Source organism: Antedon bifida, chromosome 4 (genome assembly GCF_963402885.1).
Source record: "Antedon bifida chromosome 4, ecAntBifi1.1, whole genome shotgun sequence".
NCBI lineage: Eukaryota > Metazoa > Echinodermata > Crinoidea > Comatulida > Antedonidae > Antedon > Antedon bifida.
In genome coordinates, this window is record NC_136229.1 from 19,040,149 (window position 1) to 19,063,053 (window position 22,905).

General features: G+C 31.6%; 1 protein-coding gene across 4 annotated transcripts in view; it reads right to left on the bottom strand.

Annotated features, from left to right (window-relative positions):
* The window catches only part of LOC144840245 (cytohesin-1-like), a 44,492-nt gene that overhangs the window by 10,599 nt on the left and 10,988 nt on the right, over nt 1–22,905 (bottom strand). The window contains exons 1-6 of one of the 4 annotated variants that reach the window (XM_078695998.1): nt 15,459–16,939; nt 8,878–8,951; nt 6,072–6,136; nt 3,553–3,622; nt 2,512–2,630; nt 963–1,043 (exon numbers count right to left, since the gene is read on the bottom strand). In XM_078695998.1, the coding sequence (XP_078552124.1) occupies nt 963–1,043; nt 2,512–2,630; nt 3,553–3,622; nt 6,072–6,136; nt 8,878–8,951; nt 15,459–15,657 (608 nt within the window). In that variant the 5' untranslated portion in view covers nt 15,658–16,939. Of the gene's footprint in view, nt 1–962; nt 1,044–2,511; nt 2,631–3,552; nt 3,623–6,071; nt 6,137–8,877; nt 8,952–9,797; nt 10,244–12,155; nt 12,775–15,458; nt 16,940–22,905 lie in introns of those variants that run through there. The other 3 variants (XM_078696000.1, XM_078696001.1, XM_078695999.1) reach the window with 3 other exon arrangements.

Below are 22,905 nucleotides of genomic sequence, written 5' to 3' on the forward strand. Positions count from 1 at the left end.
CACCCTCACACATCAAATCAAATTTATATTCAATAAGTATGTTTTGAATACGGGGGTGAAAGCCAGTTGATTAGGCTTGATGAGTCACAGTGGCATTCTAGCGCAATTAGTAAAACATTTCACAACATCTTTCAGATACTTTCTTACTCATCATACTGCCGCAAGATCAAAGTTTTTCAACAACTACTGCTCGGTATAAAGTAATACCGCTATGGGGAAATTATGCGATTCTGTGAGCCTTTTGGGACGCGGTTTATCATCAACACAAAGCTATTAAGAATAGTGTTACAATTTGTTATGCCTATTGGCTAATATGATGATGATGTCATAGTTTTGAGTTCAACGACTGGGATGACCTTGTGAAAAATCATTATTTATTCATATCCGTGCATATATAATTTCTTTGCATATAAATAATTGAAGTATCTATGTTAGTATCTATAAAAATCATTTTATTTCTATTTCCTGCACATCTACCAACAAGAACAAGCACTATTATTAGTAGTAGTGTTCTTGCGCGCGTAGAGTCTGAGAACTCAGCTACATTGCCATATAAATGATTGACAAAACTAAATTACTATTCTGGAGAGGTAAAGTTACTGTTACACTACAGCAGTAGCTACACAACTAAAGATATCTATCTCTGTAAATTGCCATTAAAAAGATGAGGACTTCATTGTTAATAGGAAATAAAATGAATATATATCTAGTTACAGATCTGCAAGACATTTTTTCTAACATCGATATCAATTTGAAACCATTCTTGGAAAGCTTATTGGATAAAATATTATCAATACATTAATTTCCTTGTGTGATAATAATTAAACTATACACATTAAACATACTTAATGTTTATTGTCATCGATCTGCTTTTAAGTCGTTTACAAATTCTATATCCTACACAAATAGCTTTCCCCTTTTAACACAAATTTAATTTCAAAAAAAATAATATAAAACCTTACCGTAAAGCCTGTACCAATATCATGTCGTTAAACTGGTGTAGACTAACAAATGCTTCCAGAACTTTAATGTTGAATTCATCTCTGAAAATGGATTAATAATACAGTAGTGGTTAAGTATTTAAGGTAGCTTTTTTAAAACAAGAATGTGTATTTTTCAGTTCATTCAAAAGCTCCATAAAAGTGTAACTTGGAAAAGGCTATTAATTGGATAATATAGAAGTTTAACCCAAGTTCCATCAGACAAAATATTAATTGTTGTACATACAATTAAAACACAGAAGCATTACACATAGAATACTCCATTTAATTTATCTGCAAAAGATATTATAGCAATTACTTAATGACATAGCGGTGAAGCTGTTACGACAATCGCACATACAGTATGGTTTAATGGTCAAATTACAACAAAATGCAAATCATACAAAAACTGTTGTTATCCAATATAACATCTAACATTCATTTTCCACGAACCTTGTTGCAGTTTAAATATTTCATAATTATGTTAAACTTTTAGAAAGTTCATATTGTTGTTCTACTTTTCATTACAGGTAACACATTGTAGACTCATCTATCCAGATAAAATTACACATGTCTACTGTTAATAATTACCTCTGGAAATGAAAGTCTAGTCATGGAGAAAGACAACCTAGTTTACTTGTAATTTTATAGAAGATAGAGAGGTCAGGTTTTATATGTTGTCAATGGCAATATATCACTTCTATGTGTAAATTTATTTTCATTGTATAATTATACAAAAGAAGCAAATTGTCAAAAAGCAGAAAATGTTTCCACACACATTTTTAATTCTAGCTACTAATCTCTCTCCAAAAGATGCTAAAGATGGTTGAAATTTTAAATAAACCAATTATCCTAAACTGTTAACTTCTTAAATCTTTCTGGGAAACTCTATGCCCACACTTAAAAGCCGCAAGAATAGCACCCTCTACCTTCCAAAAGCTGTTACAGATGGTTGTCGGAAATTTAAAACCAACCACGTTTTTACTCTAAAAACAATCGTAAATGTAGACATAAAATAGTCAAAACTCTTCACTACTCAACAAGGCAATAAATTAAAATTACCCTACATACAGTAAACACATGTTTGGAATAAGAAACATGTTTACTACTATTACACATTAACTGTGAGGGGTGAAGTGTCCTTATCAGCATTGCACTTTCATTTTACTAATCTGCTGCCTAGGGTTGAAATGAAATCAGGTCAAACGGGTAGCAAGATAAAGCAGTAAAATTTGTCAAAATTCACAAATTTAACTTTATGGTTAAATTTGATGATGGTATCAGTACAATATAGAAATTGTTTTGGAGTTCAAATGTCCAAATAAATCATGATTTTTATCGTCAGCTCAGAACTGATGCAAATAAACATGTATAATATTTCTTATCTTATACCTTGCTTGATATACTGTACATTACAGTATATCAAGCAAATTGTTTTTTTGAAGTTCAATACAGTAAGTGTCCAAATAAATCATATTTTCTTTCATATTTTGTTACCATCAATTATAATGTAAAATATTTCTTGTCTTACCTTCCACCTAGATAGTCTCCAATGGCAGTCTTGTTAAGTCCCTCTCCTTTGTGTAAGAACCCTGCCACTTCTTCCGGGGTGTGTTTCAAGAGGCCCTCAGCAATAAGGAAATCGATTCCCTATAAAAAAAAAATCTTGTTAAATTATAGTAGTTATATAATATACAAACAGAGCCTAGTTAATTAAAAACTCAAAATGATTCCAAAAGTTGAGTGTGCAATAGTACCATCTATCGGGAAAATGGAACAAAATAATGCATGGCAAATGATACAAAACCAACCCAAAATGAAAGTTCAGTAGAGAGAATATTTTCATGAGACTGACTGTTCTATTTAACACGAGTGAGCCTAGTTAATTAAAAACTCAAAATGATTACAAAAGTTGAGTGTGCAATAGTACCATCTATCAGTATCAGAAAAATGGAACAAAATAATGCATGGCAAATGATACAAAACCAACCCAAAATGAAAGTTCAGTAAAGAGAATATTTTCATGATACTGACTGTTCTATTTAACACAAGTGAGCCTAGTTAATTAAAAACTCAAAATGATTACAAAAGTTGAGTGTGCAATAGTACCATCTATCAGTATCAGAAAAATGGAACAAAATAATGCATGGCAAATTTAAATGATACAAAACAAACTTTCATTGTGGCAAACTATTAAAAGTGGTTTGAGGTTATTTAAGCTAATGACCAACACTTATGATTGTAATAAAAATAGGAGATTCTTTCAAAACAAAATAAGAAAGCGAGACCTGTGTGCAGGATAAACTTTCAGTTTCAGGAAGCAATACACCAAGGAGAACAAAGCAACAATAAGGAAGGAATTGATATAAAATATCACGCATTATTATGATAACCAATGTATCTTTATTTGTAATCTGTACACACTGTGTTCCTTTTTATCACCCTGTTTGTTGAACATTCTAGAGAGCATGTCTAATTAAATATTTTATACAATAATTAAATTGTGTAAATATTATTATTAAGTACTATCTATAGAATGTTTGTTTAAAAGTGTGGTAGCCATTTTGTTTACCTTTTGTGGGTCCATGTTGAACTGCTTCCTTCCCTTGTTAAGCATTGTTTGTGTGTTATTGTCTCCTTGCCTGTAGAAAACACAAAAGATTCATTATTGTTAGGTCAAAATACTAATTAATTCCTCAGATGGCAAAGGATAAGTTAAATCCAATTTAAGTTAAACTTATTTGATTGATAACAAAATACTGTGCATAGAAAAGTTTCAATTTTATATTCTGTAACACAGACACATTCCTTTTACTGTATATTAAAAAAAAAAAAATATTATGTTCTACTGCCATTTCTATATTGTATAATAAAATAAAAAATATATTTTAATCTAATAAAAAAAAATTATGAATGAAGTGGATATTCTAAAATAATTTTACGAGCAAACAATTTAATCTACAGTATCAAGGGAATGAAAGAAGCGATAAAAATCAGAAATTGCATAAAAAGAAACGCGATATTTTTTAACATGATTTTAATTTTTAATCCACGTAGTCATTCAGGAGTAATACACTGGATCAACGTGTCGTACATTATCAGCGAGTATAAGTACCGCGCCAATTATGAGTTATTATTCATAAATCCACGCTGAAATTCATGATAGAAATATGTAGGTTGAGCTGTCGATTGGGAAGCGTTCGATGTGCCGTTAAGATTTCCTCTATAAGCCTGAATCCATTATATGCATCGCTGTGTGTGACAAGTGTTAGCATATGTAAAGCTATTGCTTCAGATGCACGGGTAGGCGCTGATAAACCGTGACCCTTTATGTGCAACTACTAAGTCCTAAAGTCAGTACTTGATGATACATAACATTATATAACATTAAAGAAGTAAAATTATTCAGTAGCGAATACAAGATAGGATTTTGAAATAGGGGAGAGAGCACAGAGAAGAGGGTGCAGGGAGAGGGCTCAGGGGAGAAGGTCAAGGGGAGAGTGGGCCTACAGTATCTTTTATGTAATTTTCAAACTTTTCTGGTTCTCCATTGTTATTATTGATTGAAACATAATTCTCCAAAAAATCATTCTGATGGAAAGATAATATCTTATTACCATACCATGTATATTACTATTTATTAAGTTAGAATTTAAATTAAGTTCAAATGTGTTTATTAAGTATAACAAAGCCAATTTATTGTAATGATGATGATGATGATGATGACAATAAAAGCATTGTCTCTTGTCGGGGATGTTACAAGAGTCAAAAGACTTGCCTATTAATGTTTATGCTTCATTTTGTCAAAACAAAGATGAGCGGTGAATGTTTAATTATTTGAAATACAAACTAGAAAATTAATGTTGACAGATTAACAGATAATTATACAAATTCACTGATAAAAGATTTTAAATTGCTCAATTTATTTAAATATTTAACCTTGGCTAAATGAAAGGTAATTATAAAAACCACTCATTTCAACAACCTTCTTTCCGGTAGAACCTACCTTGGAATACTTAATGTCGCGTAACCGATTATTACTTTTAAGGCCACTATACAGTAGTTAAGCCATCACAGTAATAACAATCGGTGTATATATAATAAAGAACAGCGCTATTAAGTATGTTTTAAAAATAATCCAACAATAAGCCAATGTCAACGGCTGTTCAACTACGCATTTTATTCACTCTGGGGAATGATTTTTCTTCCCACGTAAAAGAGTCGTGGGGCATCAGCGTGGAATTTATTCACTATTTTACATCCATATGGATGAAGTTGGAATCATTTGCCAGTATACCGCTACAGAAATTCACATTAGAAACTTTAATAAATAGTTGTGTATCTTTTTCATAGTCCCTAGTTTACTGTTTCACTATTAGTATTAGGTACAATTTGCAGACCAAAAACAGTACAGTACTTTGCATTATTTGTGGATTTTACCATTTAATTATAGGGTGCTCGAATTATAAAAATATGCTAATGTACTGTAGTTTAGTATGAAACAATAATCCTCAACACACTCATGTTTCTCTTTTCTATCGAGATGTTAACATTTTTACTGTCATGTTGAAGTATGAGGTTTGTCCGTAGTTTACAGTTAGCCAAATGGTTAAAACTACTCGGTGACGACTAGTACGTTACACTTTAGCTTACTAACTTCGTCGCTTTTTATGCATAATAATATTGTGTTAAAATGTACTGACGTCAGTGACGAGGTCATTAGCAATGATGACGAAAAACGTTCTAATGCAAAGATGTTCAACACTTTTAAAAACCATATGTGAACAACAGAAAAGCTATAAACAATATTATAATATGAATTTTAAAATAGACATACTGTAGTACATTTAAAGTGTACCACATTAGTAAAAAATAAAGCAACACAAAACATCTATTATTCAGACTCTCGGTTGGAGATAATTCATAAATTTCAAATTTATAATAATTGAAATACAGTAAATTTAATTAAGTTGTTGGTTAATTAAAATTTCTTTAAATGCAATTTAATATTGAATAAATTAATATTATCGAAGTATGGCAGTAAATGAATAGCTTACTGCAGTAAAATATCTTGTACAGTAGGATACTTACTTGCCAACATATTGATCCATTCCTTCCAACTCTGTATTCACATTTGAGATTTCATTTTCCAGTTCCTAAGAAACAGAACAAAAAAAAAAGAACATCTTATTTAGATAACTCATCTTTAGATAATAATTGTATTTCTGTCTGTGGAATAATCAATTTTGATGATTACTAAGTTTACAGTTAATTAATGGTGACCTAAAAAAAAGTGACATTCAATACAGGTGGTCATTTAGCTGGTGACTCATTTGCATAACAGGTAACTTTTCCTCCCACACAAAATACCACTTTAATCTGTCCATTGCAGATAGCCCTACTACAGTATACTAGAAAGTGAAAATTAGTATATTCCTTATCAAGATTTTCTTTAAAGGATGATAAGGAAGAAAAATTAATGTGTTTATATTCACATGATACAGTTGAAAAATCCTTTATACACGGATGTACTGTAAAATAGTGGAATATGTAAACTGTACAATAAAAGGTCTTGAAAGAAAGTCTCAAACAAATGAATAATGGTGGAAGCAGTCTGCGAACTTTGAAAAACATGAAGAAATACCCAAAAGCATGAACTATTAAGATGTAATACTATTTTAATTTTTAAATCGTATCTAAAATAAAGTAAGTAAAAACTACCAGTACTGCAGTATACTTTGCAAATTCTGTTCAGAAATAGCAAATCTTAAAAATAAAACAGTCCTCCTCCAAAACACATTTTTGTTTTATGATGTACCAATATTATCAGATTTACTATAATATGGCTATAAAAATGTTCTCTGAAATTAACAAAAGTACCTTACCTACTGTACCCTATTGTATCCATTTTAAAATGTTAACACAAGCTATATAAAAACTACAGAAAAAAACACCTTACCCCTAGAACTGTTGCAAATATAGAAACAATATTACTAGGTATATCGTTCCTAGGTAGTTTGTACGCAGGTATGTATGGTCCCTTTATTATTTGCCCTTTCGGGTTTCTAATAATATCAGCTCTCTTCTTTAAATCCTTCTTATGCAACATTTTGATCAGAAAAAGTATGCAACAACTTCAGAAACTATATATTTTCCACTTTGAAAATGTGGAAACAGTGTGGAAGTTATGGACAATCCAAAAGGTGATGTTTTACAGGTAAAGTGGATACATAGACTGCTTGGAAACAATCATTAATCCAGATCATAAACAGTATTTCATTTTGCCAGGTACGCTGATAGATTCCATTTTATAAGCAATTAGAGAATTACAGGTGTAGTATTGTAGATTGCTGAAACTATTAACAGCTTCCTATTAACAGTGAACATCAAATGAGATAACAAAAAAACAAAGCTCGAAAAAAACAGACGTTGACAATTTTTAATGTAGACTGCTGGAGTTGATTAACGACCGAACGCTTCAGTCTCGTAGATTCTATATATGAGGAAGCTTTGGATACGAGTAGTACTCTAGCTGTGATATAACTGAAAGCAAGTTCACGCACAAATACAGTCCACCTTACAGACTTCCAGTCCGTTGATTAACTAACAAGTTATGAGCATATAAAGGCCGTTGTGGGATTACTAAACGAGCTTGTCAACAAACGGTGCACCTTGAGCGTTTCCTTGCATGGAAAATGACACGTTAATCAAGTGATCGACACGCTGAATTAAAATTTGTCTTCCTTGATAGAGTCATTAAGTTATCTTTGGATATTTTTGAATCCTGAGTATTTTTTATCAGTGTATTTAAAAACTAGAATTCGATCCTTCCTTCCGTATTTAGTTTTAATATCAGTTTAATTATGCATACAAAGTTGTACATGAAATAAACATCTGTTTGATCAACAGCAGCTACCATAAAAATTCAAAAATTGAGACCGAGGCGAATGTACAGTATGCCATTATATATCTATGCATTTTACTAAAACTTTAAAATCAATACATTTTCATCTATCTGTGATTTGATTTTTACTTACTTAAGAAAAAAGTAAGTATATCAAAACTATTAAATAATATTATTCAAATTTCTACAGAATAATATATCATAAAAATAATTCTCTATTTGGATTGAAGTAAAATAAATAACTTCTCAATTCTTTGTGTTATCTTACTTTTTTTCAATTTGTAGATCAGTTAATCAATGTGTTCTGAACACCTGACATACAAATACAGAAATTTTGCTTGCCTTTAAAGTACAATTCAAGGTAAAATAATGTTATTAACTTGCGAAATGAAACAGAAATGATATTTGTATAATTTACAGTATGGGGAAAATCAAAAATGGATATATATCAGGCAAATAGTTTGTTTCTCAGAATTTTAGTCTAAATATGTGATAGTACACTGACATGCAAGCTCGGAAGATAATCATTTAGTCCTTTATAATAAAAAGGTTAATAATAGATGAAACAACAAAACCAAAAGAGGAAAAATAGGCCTACTAATCTATAAATAACTCGTAAATGTGAACTTCAACCAAGTTGTAGGCCAATTGTTGGCACTCGCTTTAAAGCTCTGTCTACACTATCAAATTTGTGAAAAAAAATTGTATGTGCCCATATATGGACACAATGATGTCATATCATATCACTACCATCACACTTTTGTCGAACGAGTTTGATAATGTAGACAGAGCTTTAGACTGTGTTTACTGTTACAGTTTTGCAAGATAGGTTGTTTAAAAAGTCTTGCACCTAGTCTAAACAGAGAGAAGTAAATTAAAGTTATTTTACACATTCCTGGTCCAAAGCATGTTTGAATACCTACAGTAATAGCTGCAGCCATATTAAACTTTGTTAACTACACATATATGGATTTGAGTAAATTTGAATAATACCTGAATCTCTTTCAGTAATCTTTGTTTGGTACGACGTATCTCCTCTAGAAGCTTCAGTTCCTCCGGTGTAAGGTCTGTAAAAACGAAAAAAGTAACAATGATTTGTACCGTACGAAAACAATTTAAGAAGGAATAGTGATTACAAATTATAAATATATCAATTTTAAACAACAGAAACAGTTTTACCAGACAGAAAAACAAGATTTTGGTGAAATGGAAAACACAAAGAAAATGGAGAATGAGAAAAACAATTCAGTGGTGCAAATAAGAAAGCTTATAATGAAAGTAGAAAGTTTATACAAACTACCACTGTATACTAAGAACAGAACAAGCATTGAAATATAAATTTGTATTACTATTCATGGTATGAGGATAATATATGTTATTGCAATACCATCTGGAAAAGGCTAAAAAGCTTTTATTCCTATTGAACTTGTTTCCTATAGATTGGAAAGTATTAACAGCTCAAGAACATGAGGGCAGCAGACATTATTTGCTTGGTACGCTGTGCTTTTTACATAAAACCTCCTCCCACATCTAGTTAGCCGTTCACATACAATGCGGCCCACAGGATAGATTAATTTTTTTCCTGTATAGAATCTTGTACCAACCAAATTTGTGGGTAAAAACTGGTAAATTCAGATGACATACATTGAATTGAAATAAAACATTCAGGCAACAAATAGGTTGTGTTTAAGTAGAAAATGGCTAAAAGTATAGATGTCAATGTCAAAGAAATATATATATATTTGCCGCTTTTAATACATACAAATGCACTCAATAAGTATGGTCTTCTGGAAAGCTTTAATTGAAACATTTAAAGTACTGTACCACTGTAGTAACTATAAATAAGATGCTATTTTAGACCAAGTTTTAGTACTCTTATTTTCATAATAAAAGTTTAACTGTTAAAAACTCACCCGCTGTCAGTTTATTTGGCAGTGGAAACATATCAAACTCCTAGTTAAGTTAAAAAAACTGAATAAAACTCCAAGAATAATAACAACAATGATGAAACTTGAATCATACAATCATTAGTATCAAAGAATTTCCAAAAAAATGGCCAAATATCCAAATATCCAGTATATAAACGATCCACTGGTGGCGGAAAAATTGAAGAAAGCGACCAAATGTCCAGTAATGTCCAGTAAAAAGGTCTGAATTACTGTCCACGCCAAAGGTTAGACCTAAACTACTTATCACACAAAAAAACTACACAAAAGGTAAGTGGTTTCAAGTGCTTTTTCCTGTCAAAGATATCAAACTGACAACTGAAGGTCTAGGTAGTTACATGACATGATTATCAACATGTGTGGTACAACCTTTTCCTAATATTATTTCCTCTATTGGAGATTCCGGCCAATCAGAGATAGCAATAGAGAGAGTGTTTCCTCTAGAGAAAGATTTTGGCCAATCAGAGATGGTGACAGAGACAATGGAAGAGCGTTTTCTATTATTTGAATGCTGGTATATAAATATAATTGATATAGCATCTGTGGAAAAGGCAAGATTTTAGCCTTAAGGTGTTTAGGAAGTCATTAGTCGGAGATGTCATGGATGAATGAACTCTAATCATTAAAATATTTCATAAAACTCCTGCTTACATCATTATTAGGTAACTTTCTTACCTCCTCCCATTTGTACTTTATAGCCTACATATCAATTATCAAATTCATTTTTAATTAAATTCAAATTAAGCTCAATTAATTAGGAGAAATTTTTTATCTTTATAAAATTTAAAATAGCAGTGAATGAAAAGGAATTATACAGATTCTTGTGTTAGCACCACATAATTTCAATAAACTATAAAGAGCTTGATATTTACTTGGTAAAAATGGTTTTTTTTTTCTTGAGATGAAGTGAACAGGTTGTATGATATTCAAAAGGGGGCTTCCAGACAATCTCGATTTTTTACATTGTATTTCACCTGTATAAAACCCTAACAAAATTTTATTTCAGCACTTGTTATGAATTATACTGTAGATACTAAAGTACGAAATAAAGGGAGTTCCATGGGCAACTAGGACCCGTCCGCCAATCAACTTAGAAGAAAGCATTTCTCCTATTCCTAAATAAATAATTGGTACGTGTCAAAGCTTTAGTGCATTGGTATGCTTCAAGCAATCAATAGGAAAATAGTTTATCTGTCAGTGATAATATTCATTAACTCTTATTTGAAAACATGTTTTCACTTAAAGACATTTATTTTAAAATTTACAGTGAAAGTAATATACTATTCTAATTTTGAAAAGAAAACAAATGATAGCTGAAGGCATTGTTATGGCTCTTTAGTTAGAGAACTTTATCTGAATATTACATCTTTTTCAGCTAAAGAGTTGGCAGGGGGCATCACACACCAAAGGTATTGTGATCTAGGTTTAAGATCCTACCTAGAAAAACATATTTTTCTAGTCATTTTATCTGATATTCACTCATATATTGGGCCTGACCTTCCAGGGCCATGTGCATAGCATAAGCTAGAGATTGTTCCTCACCCCAGGGTGTAAGCGGCTTCAAAGGTGGCCTCATTTCCTCTGATAATGGCTTTATCAGGGCCTAGCTTGAGTATATTTAACAGCAGGACAGAGGGACAATTAGCTGCATAGGTCTTGGTCTAATTGTTTATTTATTCAATGGAGTGGTTACATTAGTGTATGATCATGTGGTTTTTTATTCCAATCCGGCTTCCTGGAATAGTTTCAATGCTGTCATAATTTGATTGGATACCTGATACCTATTACAAAATTATATACAAGTAACAAATAAATCTTATTTTGTTTACTACAAAATAACTGTATAGTTTGGTAGTGTAAAAAAACATCTATAATCTATATCTATCATCATATACATCTATAAATATATAACATGTGATATCATAAAAAAAAACCAGCCTGCTATTGACAAAAGTTTTTTTTTCAGTATTTCTTTGAAAAAAATATGGAAATGGAAACACATTGTCAAAGAGTTTCTAAAAGATGATGGTATAGTGTACACACACACCTTTAGTTTACAGTATACAATTTCACCAACCTACCTCTTTTTGAAAAGAAAATTTATTACAAAGTGCAAATAACTTTTTTTTTACAGATCTAGTACTATATTTCACTATAAAGTAAATGATGAATTATTACAGAATATTATATAATACTGGAGTGCAAAATCTAATTGTCACTTTAAGATCCCTGGATCAACCATGTGACCTAGGACCCCCTCTCTACCAAGGAAAACCCTTGTCAGGGTAATCACAACATAGTATAATTTAAGAAAAATCAACTTACAATACAGACCCATATATCCTAATAACGGAGAAAACCGATGTATATTTTCATCACTGAGATTCTCTACTACACTGTACATATTGCGTCTTCTACCGCAATGTTTCCTGTATTAATACACGCTTACATCAAACATGGGTGGTGCCTACCAGTCGCTTTAACAGTCTTTTATGGCATTATTAGTCATCCGAATTAATTAGCGTCACGTATTGGCGGGAAAAATAGATAGAAATTAAATCATTGATGAATCACTTGATGTATTTTCAACAAGAATTGTTATAATTTGGTAGTGAAGGACGTTTAGCGGGGGAGATGAGGAGATTGTCCTGTCCCCAGGGATCCACCCTGTGAATCACAATTTGCTTAATTAAATGGGGAGTATGCGTAATAGGATTTCCCTATGAATAAAAATGTTTTATGAATCACAAAAGATAATGGCGTAGAGTACAGTAGGAGGAAATGGAAAAATAACAATGCAGTTATTATGACACGCTTTGCTGAACACCGACAAATGGCAATAAAAAAATGCTCTTTATGAATTTAATAATAGGAAATGAGATGTGAATAAAATTATAGTTAGTTTTCGACAATAGTCTGTGGACAAGTCGATTTATTCGTTGCTAAAAGATGCGAATACGGCACGCTAGAGACAATGATTAGATGCCATATGATAAATCTATAGGATTGGTTTTTTGTCTTCCATTATAATTTACATTTACAATAGACAAATATTTACTTCACAAAAAAAATGATGACAAATTCTGTTATTCAAAATGGATGTTGCTAAAATTGAAAAATACTTGTTTGTATTCTTGATGAATGTTTTTTTTCATTAACAATAACATCATTAATTGTTGCTACATCTCGATAATTTTAACTGATTAAGCGAAAATTAAATTAATTGAGGTACTTTTTTAAGTCGCTTGCAAGATCAGACTCTTGCTTTGTAAAATTACAATATGAGGGGCTTTTTTAATGAGGCAAGTACTTTGTATACTACCAAGCTACAGTGATGAGTAACAAAGTATTTCCTAGAAATTAAGAAGATTTAGATGACACTTTTGACGGTCAATAATGATGCTATAGATAGAAAGAACATTTAATACTCATTACTGTATTCAGTATAAACAGCCTACAATACTACTTTTACGGTAAAGTTATAAGTAAAACACCTTTATTTGTTTAAAAACGAAAGAAGGTTTCATTCAAATGGCCATCAGAAGCAGGACAGTAAAACTATCAAAGGACAAAAGAGTTATTTCAATGAAGATCTTTCCTAAACAAAAGACTTATTGTATCAATTGTGGGGTTAAGCCTATCTAAGTACAGTACTGTAATTACTAGATCCTGAATTAAAGCTTAATATATGGTTGAGAAAAACACCTCCAAATGCACAATTAGCATTTTACAACTCCCTGGTGACGTCCATAATACTACGGCCTAGGCCTCAATAGTTTTCAGGTTTTTTAGGAACACCTCAGTCTATTGTACCTAACTAAATTGTTTAGGAGGTTTAATTTGCTATCTCTATTAGCACTTAATTCACCATGTTGATATTAGAATTGAAATTACAACTCCTTAAATATAATGTCTGTAAAACCATTTAAATTTGTCAGTAGTCATTAAACAAATATTCATAGCAATATATATAGCAATATGCAGACAAAATGGTTGCTTACTCACTTAATTTTCAAAGAGTATCCACCATTATTTTTATAATTATTTATTCAAAGTACAGTACTATTAGAAATAATATACAGTATGTTCAATGTAGAGCACCCTAGGTTAATTGTGGGTAAATCATATGAATAGCCTACTTAATTAGGAACATAGCATACTATTATGTTAGCATATAGTATTGATCAATAAAAGTTATTAAATTAAGTCCTGTTTCTGCTGTGAAAAAATAACAGGATCAACCATATGAATTAAATACCCCAATTTCTTGGCAGCACTATAAAAACAGGACAAATGTTCAGTAACCGTTGAAATGGTTACTGAGTGAAAATAAAACCCAATCAATTCAATTGACAACCACTCACTGATTAAAACGATTTTTTGCCGCAAAAATTTAGCAGAAATGCAGTTGATATAAAAATTATATTTTAAATCTATTTTGAAATAAACGGTTTCACTTTGCAGCTAGAGCAGACCTGGCTTTAGTGATTTAATTTTTTTATGTTTTTTACCACCCACCCTAACTTTTCTATGAAGTCCAAATCAATCAATAGAAAACAATTTGAACTTTAATACAGTTCTGTGGACTGACTGCCCACTACTCTACATACTTGAAATTAAAACGAAATCTCTAGGCACTAACTATAGAAATAATTACCTTGTGATAGGCCTACAACCAATTAGTCATGTTGAATGAAACAGTAGCAATATAATCATAGCTATGTATACTGTAAATATTATGGTCTTCTAAGCATGTAATAATATCCAGAGTTATCGTAGTTAATCACCATGTTTTGATGGTTCATGGCGACTGATGGTCTGAATATTTTCCAGTACTCTTTATCTTTACATATTTATAGACAGCTGTCCCCCTATTTTTACAAATCATCCTTTCATAATGGGTGATAAAAAAAATGTGTATAATATTGTAATCATTGGTGTATAGTTACTATACATTGGATCTGGTACAAGTTCAATGAAACTAAATTTTGATTGGCAGCCATATGTACGAAACAATTTACAATAACATCTTTCTGGTTAAAACGTAATGATAAATATGATATTTGATTGTACTTTCTATTTTGTTTTCATATACAGGTTCAAGCCACATTACAAATTATTCAGGAAGAAAATAAAAAATAACTATCTTTGACAAGGTCTACTGTTTACTTTGGAATAGAAACTTTTGTTTTCATATCTGAAAAGGATTTTCCCTTTGTAAAATGGGCCAGAGGCTGTTACTGAATAAAAAAGAGAGAATGTAAATACTGTATAGCAACAATTACTTAAAACAAAAAAGTGGCAATATGTCAATGCAGTGGTGGGCGGGAACAATCTCCTTCAGAGTCTTCAAATCAGACTAAAAAGACTTTTCATGCCTGAAATGATGTTTTTACACCAACCCTCTTTTTACACTCATCCCTAGTGGAGACTTCATCCCCGAGAGCCAGAGGTTTATTCCAATACTGGCATATTAATTCAAATCTACTGCATGTTATCATTGGTAGGTGCATTATACTGTTCTGTAATTATTTGCCAACAATTAGTAGTGCTATATTAATGCAGCAGTAAATAAATATTTCTTAAAAGATTGAACATGAAGTGTAATTTCTTAATCAGATCTTTTACCTGGTGAGACATGGTTATTATTCTCCTCTCTGGCAACTTTATCCAAATCAATTTTAGCGGAATGAAATCCGTCCACTTCTGATGCCACACCATTTGGTATACTTTCCTTTTTCAGAACGGCATTTAATTCCTTTGGGATATCATCATCGGCGACGTACCACTGCGACCTTGATTTCTCTTGCCGCTTATTTTTCGGCATTTTTAATAAAAAGTAATTTTATCCGCAGTATCAGAAAAAGAAAGCGATGGGAAATAGTTTACAGGAAATATCCAAGAATTAAGATACAGATATGCATGTCATGTGAGCCAGATGCAATAACGATGCTTATAGTGGACTACGTCTTGCTTGAAAGGTACTAACAGTAACACTTGCTAACTTAAACAGAGTATAAACCACAGTAATATACAGAATTAGAAAATAGTCACCATACTGTAGAACTAGGACTATGCAATAATTAGACAACTAAAATCACAGTGCTATCAACGATGATACAATAATACCGTCTCGCTCGATTAAATATTTGCGCACTATTCCAGATATAATAAAAATCAATAACAGAAATTCTGTCACGGCTCAAAAGCGTTGTTTTTAGTCAAAACACAAAGAATACATCAGTCAAAATAATGTCCAGCATAGATACAAATAATTATACAACTTCCCACAGTGTTGCAGCCCTGTTGAAATGTATGAACTTGCTGTACTACTGGCAAATTGGTTTCTGCCTGGTTAGGAATTCCTTTTTAGATCCTTGTACTAACTGTGATGTCATCATTTCTTCTATTAATCACGAACAGACATTGGACAGTAAATCATTGTACTCTTGTAAAGGTAAACACAGTCAATGAAGCTATACCTCTTCCTGGTTTAGAAATGAATACTGTACTGTATACTGTAGTAGTTTTGTAATCACGTCAGCAAGCATAACACTGTTTAGTAGGCCTCGGAAACCATGTAACTGAATATAAAATGTAGAAATTCCCTATCACCCGTTAACATCACATTTAGAAAACTAGTCACAGGAACTGTCAAGTATCACCTTGTAAAGCACCGTATTACGCTGTTTACAAAAGTTCTTTTTGTCATTTCCTGGTGTGTCGTGGCTTCATGCTGAATGAGAAGAATCTCAACTGATATCTAATCTGCATCAAACCCACTCGTTATGTAAACCAATCAGCACAGTGACAAAATAGATGATCAATTATAAATCTGCTGTAGATGTTTGTTTGGTTGAAAATGTCAATAATGAGACAAGATAGTAGTTGATCTTCTTTTACGAAAATTATATCCAAATACAATAAACACTTCAGAAACCATGAGCAACTTAAATGATACAGTACTACAATTCTCGAGGATTAAGACTATTATTTGTAAGTTAGAATATATAATCTCCTACGTAAACCAACCGTAAGTGAATGCTGGTAATACGAAAGGTTTAAATCACAGATAAGAACAAACAGAAACGAACTGCATAAACTGACACGTTAAATGTCACATCGGCTAACTTCTATCAAGATCAAAATACTAGCTGGCTATTTCTGTACCAAGTGATTTAAACAGCGATTCAAAAACGAATGTTGAAAGTAACGGTTTTAACGACTTGATGATGTGTATAATAACAGATCGTATGTTTACATAATTAGCAGAAATCCATGCTTTTCCTGCTTGTGTCTGTTAGGTTTACCTTTTACTGTATATTTTACAGTACCTGTGAACTTCTTGCGGTATGTGAAGATTATTGTACTGTTGGGGAAGCAGTTAAATCTGTGGAGTGCTTCCTTCGGAGGTTGACAGTCCTGGAGAAGTCTTCAATTGAAATCCCAAGGGGCAATTCACACTGATAACACAATGACACAAGGTCAGGAAAAACTACAGCAGCAAAGTTAGAAAAACTTGTCAACAAATAGAATCATCAGTTGCTTATTATTTTAAACAATGATCCAATGTTTTTACTAGAGAGGAGAATGGAAAAAGTTTGATGAACTATTTAAACTATCTGGTCCATTCCTTCAAAGTGTCAAATATTACAGAACCAACCTAATGCACCAAATATTCACCTTGCTCTTCTTCCAAGGAAAACACACCCAGGTACACTATAACAATTAGCTGAATTGCATTGTGCTGCATCCAAACTAGACAGGTGTAACAGTGGTTGCGTGTGGCTCCTATTTAATGCTTATTCACGCCTCCTATTTATCTAACTCTGCTTGGCTGCACACATTGTGATTCTTCCTTTCTGAACACTTTCAAATACAAAGTTTAAGTACTAATAAAACTGCAATACTTCTATACAAAGTACAGTAAATAACTATAAAGATAGATAGCTATTACTTGTACCAGGAAGTAATATCAAAACAGATAGCACAATCTATTTAAAGGGAAAATTGTTGGAAATCAAAATCTTTGCCAGGGTCATAATGTCACTTTGCTGGCTCAGAGAAAATCATACAGTAGTTTCATAAATTCTTCCTTGTGGGACTACTGTACTACTATAACTGTAACAAATAAGATCATTGTACTGTATGCAATAATTGTTGTAGTGTTGAATGATAAAGGACCCATTCCTATTGAGCGAGAAATATGATTAAAAACCTTTCTTTTCGGGGGCGTATTTTTCTTGTCCGTAGAAATGGATCCACTAAAAACGAATCAATCATTTAAATGGTTTCAAAGACCTCCAATTGACTACTATCTCGAAACCCCAGAACCGTTCCTAAACTGGTTTTATGGAGCAATTCTTGTATACTTGTAAATAGAATGGGCCCAAAGCTAAAGAGTTGTTTGATGATATTAACTAAATTTTATTTTCAAATGTTTAAAATGCCAGTATCAAATATAAATTTTATAAATATTTGTGACTTGATAAAATAAAATATTTATGTTAACAAATCTCTTCAATGAGAAAAAAATATTATTTAAAAATTATTTTAAAATGCTTTAAAAAAAATGTATATAAATTTTTATATTTTAAGTACAAATTAAAAACATAACAAAATGTTTACAAAATTGCAGAAAACAGAATATGAAATGAACACAAAGGCTAGTACGACATTCAAATGTACAATTTTCCCATGTTTCCACACATTTCTTTACAATTTACATGTACACTATCGGATGAATTTAAATTAACATGTATAAAAATCGCTTTTGTAGGTAAATGATGACTCACATAAACTCTGTTTGAACCTAGAAAATTAACAATTTTTAAAATAGATTAACCGCTAAATTATGTATAATGTTGAACTTCATTAGTAGGATTTACTGCATTTATCACAAAGTAGGTTATCGGATGAAAGTGATACAGTAGGGCAAGCAATCTAACACAAACCATCAAGCTAATCTTTTATTCCATTTAGTAGTAAAAACTAGGTGAAAGAATTTTATATTTTATTAGCAATGCGTAATCACTTTTTACTACTGTATATACTACAGATACGAACATCTCTCCAGAGTATACATCTTTTACATACAGCCGCACGATTTGTGTTGAATGTGTATAAGAATAAGATTATATACTTTAGAAGCTTACTGTAGGTTCAATTTATTTAGGGGTAAAGGTTTATTATTTAGGAGATAATATTTTTTTTTTAGAATGTTTTTTGTTTTCTGCCGAACTTCCTTTTTTTAATGAGTAACATTTTTTCTAGCTAATTAATAATATTGTGGTATTAAAATGACTGGGAAAGTTTAAGACTACATTTGAAACCTGGCCTAGGGCGGGTATTTTCAGTAAGACAAATAACGCAAGCAAAAACAATTTGACAAATACAGTACTGATCGGGGTACTGATTATTCAACTAAAGTTCAAAATAAAGTTTAGTCAAACCGCCCACATGATGACATTCTAGTAGTAGTAAACAAGATAAGTCATATAGATCATATCAATCAGAATGTTTTCCACATGTTTTTTTTTTCCTTCCCACATTATAAGTTTATCCTTGACTGTCGACTTGCAACAGGAATCAATCAGAGTTTGACATCATATCCGAGATGGAACAATAATGTATTTTTCCTTAAAGAACACATGAACTGTAATTGCTAGTACAAAGTACCGCAGCATTATGTATTTTTTCCAAATAATAATGTTACGCGGAAAGCAATTCTTGGAATGTTGGTCAAGCTAAAGTTAAATGAACTATGGTTCTGACTAATTGACAAATAAACATAATTTTATTAAACAAAATGTGATTGTACAAATTGGTGCGGACCACAGCTACGTGACAGTACTGAAAAGTACAAAAACACTAGTGAGATTACTAAATTGATAGTTATATTTACAATGAACTACTAGTTACATAATTTCTTCGAATCATACTGGTAGTACCAATTAGACAAACAATTTTTACTACAAAACAGCAATAAATCTAAAGATAGAGATTAAGATTATTTACAAATGACGGAATTGCCAAACCGTTCCAGATCAAATTTAAACTATAACAATTTGTCGCACAAGGACAGTAGATTTCGCTATACAAAATCAGAATGCGTAAAGTGTTGACAGAAAAATGCTTACAATGTAAATAAAAACAAAGATTATAATCAACCTTGACAACAACAATAATTACTCAGCAAACTTTGATCGAAATTAGCATTGACCCAATACTTAGCATTAAAATTTAAATGCAGTACTTTATATATCCTGATATGATATCCAATCACATCAATGAGTCCAAAATCAAAAACAGAAAATAATTATATGTTTCAAAATCAAAAATGCAAAAAGATTTTTATAAATAATGTGATGTGATTGCAGGCGAAGAACTCTAGATTTGATGATGTATTTTGCAAACACAGCCCGAGTGGCAGCTATTATGCAATACTAATAATATGTAAGTTTGATAACAAAATATTGAATTATTGTTGTTATGAACAAATCGCGCTTAACTCAAGTTAATGAAGATATTGTAAAATCATTATGGCATAAATTAAACATGCTTAAGAAGAGTATGATCTACAATCAACATTGCTAAAGGTTCACATGTGAATCATGAGAAAGTTGCTCATGATCAACTCCTAATGTTAACCCAGACTACTCTACACCCACTACTGTACCTATATATTGTTTTTCTTTGGCAAGAACGATTGAAGATGTTTCTAGTCATATCCCGTCTAATTGTCTATTTTAAATCCTGTTATTGAAACAATCTACTTGGGGCAAAATACTTGGTAAAAAAATAACTGAAATACCGTCATGTCTTCTAACCAAAGCATCGGAAAAAATTAGCATTATAAACAACAGTCTAATCAAAGCGCCTGATAAATCTCAGGCCAGTTGGCTTACAAAAAACCAAGAAAAAATAATCACATCATCCCAGACCAAATATGGTACTCCCAACTTTAACTACGTCAATTGTCATAAATGCCACAGATAACGACTACTAAAGCACCCTAGATTTTTTAATAGAAGATCACAACGAATATTAAAAAGCAATCAATCTCATAATTTAGTTAATTAAAAAGGCCATCTGCTTCATTATGCCTTGGATATCAATTGTAATCTATGCTTGATAAATCACCAAGAACGTGCCTGTTCTTATAGACTATATTAAATTGATGGTTTAAACATTGCCTCAATATGGATTGTGTATGGAAAAGTCGGGGGATCAGGAAGTTGGATAGAAGAGGAAAAAAAATCTCCTCTTTTGACTGGTGGTTCTATAATACTTACTAGTATGTAAATAAGGGGCAGATCCCAGAATTTTATAAACAGGTGCTAACAATGAATAGTCAAATGTCAAATATAGATCAAAAAGTAGTTTATAATTTTATTTTAGTTGTCAGAGGAGAAGTGCTAGGTAGTACTAGTTAGCAGTACATTGTCTGTTTTCTAAAATTTGGAAATGGCACTGAAACTAGAAAGGAATGTTTTTTATTCCTTTGATTGACAGGATTGTCTATAGACACATAATTAAAGAGAGAAAAGGGTTGAAGATCAGACATGTGCTTTACGAGAAAACAGTTAATTCATGAAGGAATTGGTTTAATTCCTCCATGGCCCAATAAACAACACAGTAACAGTAGGAGTAACATGAAGATGTTACTACTGACAACCTTTATAGCTGTTATTTATATTCATCATAATTTGTGATGACGTTAGAATGACATTTCATGTATGTCTAAATATAAAGCTTACATATAAGTACATTACTTTGACTATGTCTCAATCATTTTGCTTTTTAAATAGCTTAAATCAACTGATTTAATGAAGCAGTGAAATTAAGAATGACTGTCGTTTTAGCTATTATTACCAAAATGTCCTGACAAAATGACTTCTTTTGGCAATTACTCAAAATTGAGGGAGTGACCTTTGCTGAATTTCATACCTTTCTGAACAAGAATGTCTATATAAGGATTTAAATGGTCTATGTAGACACAAGCCATTGAATATGTTTACAGTGCGTAGGTACAACACCAAAGAATAAAGTGACTTTTTAACTCATTGTTTAATATTCAAAACAATTGTTCTTTATTCTCAAAAATATGTTCTTGCACAAGTCCCAGTCAATTTCAGGGCCTCAAATGACCTTAGATGGTTAAAGCACTTTTATGAACAAATAAAGGATAATAATGAAATCAATACTGTATCAATTCATACATAGAGTTCAACATAAAAGAAAAGGCAGTCTGCTGCATTTGAATGTAATACCAAATTTCGAGGCCATGGCGATGTTGCTTTCTTTGAGCCACGAAAGCAATGGTTCAGAAAATCATGGATGGTTGGAAACTTCTAATAAAATCAATCTATTAACGAGGACTTTTTGTTTGGAGGCTTGGTGGAGATGGGTAGGGGAAAGAAAGTGAAGAGAAGAGGTCTATAGAACTGGGTGGGAAAAAGAGGTCAGAGAGTATGATGTTGCTTACAATTATGACAAAATTATTTATGACAAATATGGTGATAATTGACGGATACACAACTCATGTACTTAGAAAATTAATTTTCTGTAAAGATTCTACACCTGCTCAATTATTCCACAGTAAGATTTACAACCTAACCTATCTTTAATAGTAGTTTACAGGGCATGTTAAGAGGTCCCATGCCTGTCATAACTGCTTGGAATGTGAGGAATAGTTTTATGGCTTTTGAAACAGAAGAAGAATAATGACAGTTATTCTGAAGACATTCAGATGGGATTTAATGAATATTAAAATTGTTGAAAAGTTCAAACATAATTAGAATACAGTAGTAGAACACCTATTAAGGATGTACGGTGTATCTTTGTGACCCAATAATAATAGAGGTTGGTCATAGCCGTAGTGTAAAAACATGATTGACCCTCTTCATTCATTTACACAAGAAAGTGTCCCCTTCATAGAGGTGTTCCCTGAATAATATGGGGTTTTAACTGAAAGATGGATTTATGGATAAAGAACAAATTAAATTTGAATAGTTCTTTGTGTATCATAAATTAGCATGTGTGCTAATTGGTAATCTTGTACAGCGGTATACAC